Raw genomic sequence first — 8180 nt, 5'->3', positions numbered from 1 at the left:
TATAAATATCTTAAAAATAACAAGTGTTGAGCCTCTAATGTGATCATTATTTTTTGTAATAAAATTATTATTATTTATGAACGAATTCTGGCAGTAATAAAACCGTTTTTAATAAAATCGAAACGGTTCTAGTATATTGTATATTGAATAAAATAACAATAATAAGAAGAAATACGAAACGACCATAAAATGTTATGGACATCCGAAAAGTTTTTTAATGAACATAATATTTCAAATACTTGCTCCTGATTCAATAGAAGTAAATTTTAATAAATGTATTCAAAATAATTATGGTATTAAGTTATTAAAATGCTTCAAATACAAAGAAAAAAATGTTTTATCTCACGTTTTCATTTTGAATTATGAGTATATACTTATGAGTACATATCAAGCACCCGCAATTGCGATCACTGTCAATTCATTATGCAACTTGAGAGACATCCACGCCACTGCTCGCGGCACTCATAATATTGAAGTATTGTATATAGACAAGTTATTGTATACTTTTCTTTTTTAGCGTTATTAATTAAGACATAAAAATTGTCTCTTCTTTATTATGTTATTATGAGTATAATTACTAATGAGTTGTCTTATGAGAGTAAATAGATCAAGCACTTCTAAACATAAAATATATATACATATATTGCTATGAATTTAAATTAATCTCTATCTAATATGGTATCAAAAAAGCAAAACAGACATTATACTTATAATTAAGCAGAAGTTATAGCAGACTGAATTAATAGCCGGAGGCAGGTAATCGCCTATAAACAGGGATGTACGTTTATTTATTTATGCTATGTTTTAATTAATACTAAATAACCACTTAATAGGATTAAACAAATTATTTAAAAAGAAAGTTTAAAGAAAATTTATGTCCATAACAATTTTATATTACGTACTGCATTTTATATATTAACTGAAAATAAAATCGAGTTGAGTTAAAAATAAATGTAGTTTAGTAAATCGAAGAAATGCACCTAATAAGCAAAGCGGAGGGTTTATCTATGACATTAGAGGCACCTAATTTATTTATTTAGGTCAAAATCTGTTTAAAACTTATAAACATAAAAATAAAACGTAAAAGCAATAATTGCAATCTCGTTTAGTAAACTCAATAGTAATGGCAATAATTTCAAGCCTTTCCATGTTTCCCATTAATCCTGACTTCTTTTAATTTTAATTTTTGACTTTTCGATGTTTTTTCTTTTTTAATCTGTAAGAATAACACATTAAACGATGCTTACCTCTCATCCCGAAAACCAGAAGATTTCTGAGATACTATGTGGCCATATTTATCTTATCCGCTTTAAGCACAGAAATGCTTTTATTTGAGGTGTTTTCCTGTAGCAAAACTCTATTTCAAATAATGCTTTGCCTTATATATAATATACATGTCAACAAATTTTGAAGATATTTTCTTACCACTTTAATGTTTTTTGGTTATTGAAGGAAATTATAGGATATTTAATATTATTCTGTTAGTAATTATATAAATATGCCATTCACCGACTAAAAAGTCGCAAGTTGCTTCACTATGTTTCGTGTATCCCTCGTCATGCATGATATGATATAGAGGCATCTGATATATTTATGTATTCCTAACATCAACTAAACTAATATACATATGAGATTTTAAATTCGAAAAAACCGCTGAACCGAGACAATTTTTTTTACATATTAGACCTGCGTACGATCGCCATAATTAATCAATTATTTTTTTTATTATTCAACTGATTTTCGTTTTCCTAAAAATATTGGATCATTAAATTTTAAATCGAAAATAAAATTTTTCAACAATCATAAGTGTACTACAGCCGCTTGAAACACCGTCAGAATCGCAACTGTTGAACTGTTGAATGTTAGCACTCCTTGACATTTTTTATACAATTCTTATAATAAAGAACTTGAAAGTCCTCACCGTGAGTACTTTGTTCATTGTAAATCTGTTATTGGCTCACTACTTGCTATACTTACTTTAAGGAAAAATTTCTAAGTAAAATAATATGTTAGTCTATATTATTCATTCCCACTCTATCTAAACTACATAGGTAATTTACTGCAATGAAATACAATAAAAAATAAGGATTCTTCAAACTCTACATACACATTTTAACAAATACCCAAGAATATATTTGCAAATAAATTCTCTCTTACATTTTCAACACTTAGTTGTACTATATCTCGAACTATACAAGTAAAGTGCCCAGAAAAACAAGGCCAATGATGAAAAATCTCTTTACTCCTTTTATTTATTTTTGTCAGAGTGTGAACTTTTAACTTGATTTATTCACCAATTTAAAGTTATTTTAAGAGCAAAAACTAGTTACTGAAGTAAAAAATTTTGTCCGAATAATGTTTTTTTTTATCTTTTAACAAGTACAAACACCACCATACATTAGGTTCCGATTTTGAATTTATAAATTTTAAACTATGAGAAAAAATCTCCGTTAAGATAATTTAGAGATAATAAAAAGACTGCAAGAAATTGTAACTTGTTGCTTTTAACTATTTTTTTAACTTTTGTACCACGCCTCCGTTTCAGGAAACGTTTGTCACTAAAGCCAAGAAAAATCTAAAAAGGTAGTTCTGAATAGCAAACGTTTATTTGGCTCCACATAAGAGCGTTCCGCCACTTAGACGCAAATGAATCTTTCTGTGAAAGAAACAGTACAGTTACTTGACGGTAAAACATTTGCGTTTCCCAGCGTTTTACATTTACTTAAAGCAGAAGTCACATTTTTCTTTTCATCTTTTGTATTGAAAATTTCAGAACTAAGTAAAAATTCTTTTGACGTTTTTAACTAAACGAGGGAAGATCTCGTAGTACCTAAAATTATATTTATTTTAGATATAACACTACTCCCTCGCAATATTTAACTTTAAGATTTACTTTAATAATTTATATTCACGTTTCATTTTATTCATCAATTACACGGTGTGTCATCTATTACACTGCACTAAGAACTGGGAAGTAGGGGGTAAATCACAAATAGAAACCAAGAATATATGGTCGTCAACTACACGTACATTAAAATTATGAAATGTACCAGTTCTAAATACAACATGATTTCTAAGATTTTACTATTGTGATTTATGTAAATAAAGCCATATTTTCGTAAACACATTTTGAGAGGTACTTTCAGCTCTACTTCCTATAATAACGATTCCTTAAAATTGATAGAAACATCAGGTTAATCATAAAAAATAAAAGTATATAAATTAATTATATCGAAAAATAGTTTTATTCAATTAAAAATATAATAATTACATAAAACGATGCAAATTATTAATGAGATGTACATGATCCCTGTACAGAAAACGATGGCTAACGGGTATCTATTAAATTAAGGTCACCACTGCAAAACCATGAAAAAATGGGGTGCAAGCGAAAATCTGAAGTTTTAATTGCTGTACGGTTAAGGGCACCAATATTCAAAAATGGCAGACAGTTCTGGTACGATTTTCTAATAAAACATATTATATATATTCTAATTCTTTGATGTTAATTGAAATAATTATTTTTTCGACAACTTTTTAAAGGTCGATGTAGGTATGGTACCTACAGAAAGCTAAAGATATTATTTTACTATTCAATTAATGGGAGGAGATATAGCCGTGGACCGTTAGGTTCTGTGGTGTGATAGACTGGATTTCATGATTTTTTTAAAACCACGACGTAATAGGTTTCACTTCTATTCAATTGAAAAATTACGCTCTTTATTTATATAACAATCGGTATCGTATAGTTTTTAAATTATAGTTCTCATTTCAATTATAATTAAATAGCAAAAAAGCGACCTTCCACTAAACCCTTATATTTGGTTTCCAAAACCATGTCAAATTATATAGGGTTTTTCTGATATGTTCTGAAATAACTCCATATAGAGGTAGCTACCCGAAAATTTCCAAGCTGCCAATAAAAAAATTATAAGTATCAAAATTTGATCTGCTAATGAAAATTACCCGAAATAGATATGCAGAGAAAATGTATTCAAACTTGTTTTAAGTTTGGTACCGTGCAAATAACTGAAATAACCGAAAACATGTCATTTCAAACAGCCACACTTTATTTGTTTATATGATTAAATTATAAATAACATTTATTTTAATCGAAATATGAAAATACAAACCCATTATCTTTTCAAAAGTAATATAGCTTTTGGTTTAACGGTTTCGCATTGGATAACGTTTTCCGCTAGAAATGTGTGTTGTACCAGATCTTTTCAATTCCTCAGTAACCACTCTCTTAAATTCATCTTCTGCGGTTTTTATAACATTTTCATCCATTAAATCAATATCAGAATCTACTCCCGTTTCAACTTCTCTCAATTTTAATCTTATTTCTTTTATTCTTGTTTCTAGTATATGTTCCCTTCGCCCTTCACGTTCGAATGTTTGGTTCATTAAAGTCTTATCTTTATTATCCGAAATAACAAGACTATCAGATAACGATAAAAGATTCACAATTCCTTGTGTGTCTCCAACGGCAACAAATTTACCCTGTTTGTTTGGTTTCAGTCTTAAAAGCGGAAATTTTGAAACCGGTTTTGTGACAATAGCACCGTAGTGTCGTCTTAATAGATCCCAGTACCTAAATTTTCCATCATAACTTATAGACATGTATCCTGACATTTTTTGAGGAGACCAACTAACGTCAGATATTTGCATTCTATGTGCTTTACCACATATTATAGGGGAGCAATGCACATCATCACTCCAAATATTAACGGTCCAGTCGCCACATGTAATAAAAACTTTTGTCGTGCAAGGACTACGATAAAGGGCTTTTACTGGACCATAATGAGCATTGAAAATGGCACTCATAATTTCTTGATGAGTTTTGCCTTTACGATTCACATTAATAACTAAACCTGTGTCAGTACCACACAAAAATTTGGTTGGGAAAGTTTTATCAAATTGCAAACAACTAATACCTTCTGCATCAGCCATAGATACAAAATCTTGAGAAGTCGGATTTATCGACATAATAAGTGAATCGACAGGCTCAGATATATTTCTTATATCCCACCACATACATTTTCCATCGCTAGAACCACTAAAGAATTCAGTATTAAGTCTGCTATGTAAGAATAATAGTGCACTAACGGGATCTCTATGGGCTAAATGCATCATGCTGAACCGAACTGGTTCTATTTTTTCACGCAAATCAAAAATACATACTCTGCCATCTTCGAGGCCACCCATCATTACTTTGGGATGAGAAGGTGAACAAACTATTTGCCAACATGCTGTTGGAGACAAAAATTGTTCCGCTGGTTCATTCGCATTTTCTAAATCCCAAACATTGCCCTCTAGTCTTGTGTTAAGTGGTTTACCTAAAAGCATTTTTTTATAACAATGGGAGACAACAAGTTTAGAATTAGCCTCGAAGGTCCAAGCAATTGAAGCAACGGGACGCTGAAATAAATCTTTATAAGCATTTTTTATTTTCACAGAATATGTTTCCACTGGTTTCTGGGGCTTCATTTCCTTGAAATACATATTGTACATTTCAATAGCATTATTTTGATGAATTAAGTGTTCGAAATAAGGATTTGAAGAAAGTACAGCACCCACATATGCATCATCTCGTTCAAAACGTCTACGATATCGGGCTGTCGCTTCCTCGTCATTAACATTAACATCTTTTGGCCACCCGCCTTCTGCATGGTTAACTCCACGGTCTTGTAGAGTAACACGTATAGTGTTCATGTATTGCTTTGATAAAGTTATAGAAGTTTGTGTTTGATTGTTAACCGGATTTCGTAAGCAATATTCTCTTTGTAGACTAAGATCAGGATCTATAGAATCCAATAATGCGGGAGGAGTCTCACAAAATAATGGTTGTTTCCCAAAGTTTTTCCTTAACTTCAGATAAGAATACGTCAATACTGAATCCATTATATATTATGTTTTGATACTCATAACCAAAATCACAAATAACAAAATGATTATGAGTAAAAGAAATTCAATTTCAAGGTGTCATTATTTTAAAATAAAAAAGAACGGCTCTAACGTACCAGCTTGTAAATATTTTCTACCAGTGCGTATTAATACAATTACACACAGTTAAATTAAAAGAAAATATTCAATTATATTATATTTACGGTATGATTAAAAAAATATTAATGCAGTCCTTAATAATATAAATTATTGCTCTAAGATATAACGTAGCAAAAAAAGATTTTTTTAATATATTGGTTAAAATAAAATTTAAAAATGTTATTTATTGTATTTATATATGTCTCTATACCCACTTTTTATAATCAGAAGGAAGTCATAGTTGTTTAGTTTCATAGTAGACATATTTTTTCTGCATGGTGCAATGATTTATTCTAAAACAACTTACTTAAACTAAACTTTATTATTAAACTGACAGTAGGCATCATAAAAATAAATTTCAATAACCAAATCATTCTCCAAAAAAAAAAAATATCCTATAATGGACTGTAGGCCCTGAGACCATAACGATCACATTTCTTATAACACCATTCCAAGCACGTATTCTCCCAAAATCACGTCTTTTGTTTTTTATAAGTACCTAATCCGTGATTTTGTTGTAGACATATGAGAACAAAAATATGACGGCTTGATAAATTATATGATGCTGAACTAAAAAGATGGGTAATAAAATATTTATATAAAATGATCCCTAGATACATAACAAATTGATGTTATTCCTCTGTTCGCAACTGTTTCGATATAAAGTGCAGGATAAGCAATTAAAATGATGCAATATCTTACTTTTCAATAAATATAAACAATCAATCGTAAAGTTAATTATAATTGTATAGTCCACCTTTTAGATAAGGCAACAAAATAACTGTTTGCGGAAATCCTCAGTAACAAATAAACAAACAGGCCTGTTTGTTAGGGAGGTAAGTGGAGTCCAAGGGTATCTTACTTGGCACTATGAAACACAAAATAAAATATACCCAAGGTTTATTATGTACACATATTGTTCCTATTTTTGTATATATGTCTTTTTGGTATAATTTATGTGTTTGTTTTATCTTTTTATGATACAATAGAAACAAGAAAATCACAATATAGGCACTGATATTAAATCAGAAAAACATTGCTTACACCAGTATAATGAAATATTTATTTATATGTCAGATTTCGGATTTATAATTATTCTTATACATTTATGATCATACAAAATTTATGAGTCTGTTATAACAATGAATTATGTTATAGATCGTAGCAGTCTGAGTTGATACATAAGTATTTTTTTATGTTCAAGTGTTGTTTTCTAAAAAGCAATATGTTTAAATCAAAACACCTGATATATATAAGTAATAGTAAATTAGAAATAAATATTATAAATATTAAATTTTAATTACAAAATATTTTTGGAAAAAAAGTCGACCATTTCTATCAAAAGTCCATGAACAGCTGTCTATGTCAAAACTGCTTGCTTTATTATTGCTATTGAGATTAGAAGTTCAAATATTTTATGTTTTACTTTATGTTTGATATAAAATTGTTATTATCATTAGCACCTTTTCCTTAATGGTAACGTTTCAAGATATATTTATTAAAAAACTGTGTGCTCGTAATCAAGCATAACACATTTTTCATATTATTTCATACTTATTGTTTTTTATAATTTTGGTGTAATTATTATTTATAATAAATTATGTAAGAATTGCTTTCTCATCTGAATTGAAAAAAATAAATGTATACAAATAATTTTATGCACATTTATATTGTGAAGAAAAAACGCTTCATTTGTTATAAGTAATATCTCATTAGTATAATAAAGATATACGACTCAAAGTTTTCCTGCGGAATTTTGGACGACTTTATAGCTTTGTAGCTTTAAAGTGCGGTGCGGATATGAGCTACGAGTATATGTTAAATTTAATTATTTATTCTAAATCAAAAGAAACTATTGGTTTGGATATACAATACAGTACACTATACAATAAATCCTTAAATCATAGTTTTATTTGAATGTATAAGTACTCAGGAAAACCTTAAATATTATTTTGTTATTTAAATGAAACTAATATTTTTCGGATAAACTAAGCGTGATTTATTTTTGTAAAAAACTACATTTTCCCGACGATTCGGTAACTTTTCAGCAACCGTGATCACAGGCAGACGCGATGTGAGTGTCTGTCAGTTGGTCCTGGTATTTATCATCTACCGCCAACGATTTCTTAATTTTC

General features: G+C 29.1%; 1 protein-coding gene across 1 annotated transcript; it reads right to left on the bottom strand.

Annotated features, from left to right (window-relative positions):
- Positions 1-4049: 4049 nt before the first annotated feature.
- On the bottom strand, positions 4050-5974 carry LOC116774723 (dynein axonemal intermediate chain 2-like). Its single transcript, XM_032667463.2, has one exon. The coding sequence runs from the start codon at positions 5902-5904 to the stop codon at positions 4168-4170; it is 1737 nt and encodes a 578-aa protein (XP_032523354.2). The 5' UTR covers positions 5905-5974; the 3' UTR covers positions 4050-4167.
- Between the last annotated feature and the right edge of the window lie 2206 nt (positions 5975-8180).

Source organism: Danaus plexippus, chromosome 8, assembly GCF_018135715.1.
Source record: "Danaus plexippus chromosome 8, MEX_DaPlex, whole genome shotgun sequence".
Classification (NCBI taxonomy): Eukaryota; Metazoa; Arthropoda; class Insecta; order Lepidoptera; family Nymphalidae; genus Danaus; species Danaus plexippus.
This window is presented reverse-complemented; position numbering and strand designations above follow the sequence as displayed.

Bases quoted from the DNA above. Each gene is read 5' to 3' on its own strand.
- LOC116774723 (XM_032667463.2), bottom strand. From the start codon at position 5,904: ATGGATTCAGTATTGACGTATTCTTATCTGAAGTTAAGGAAAAACTTT.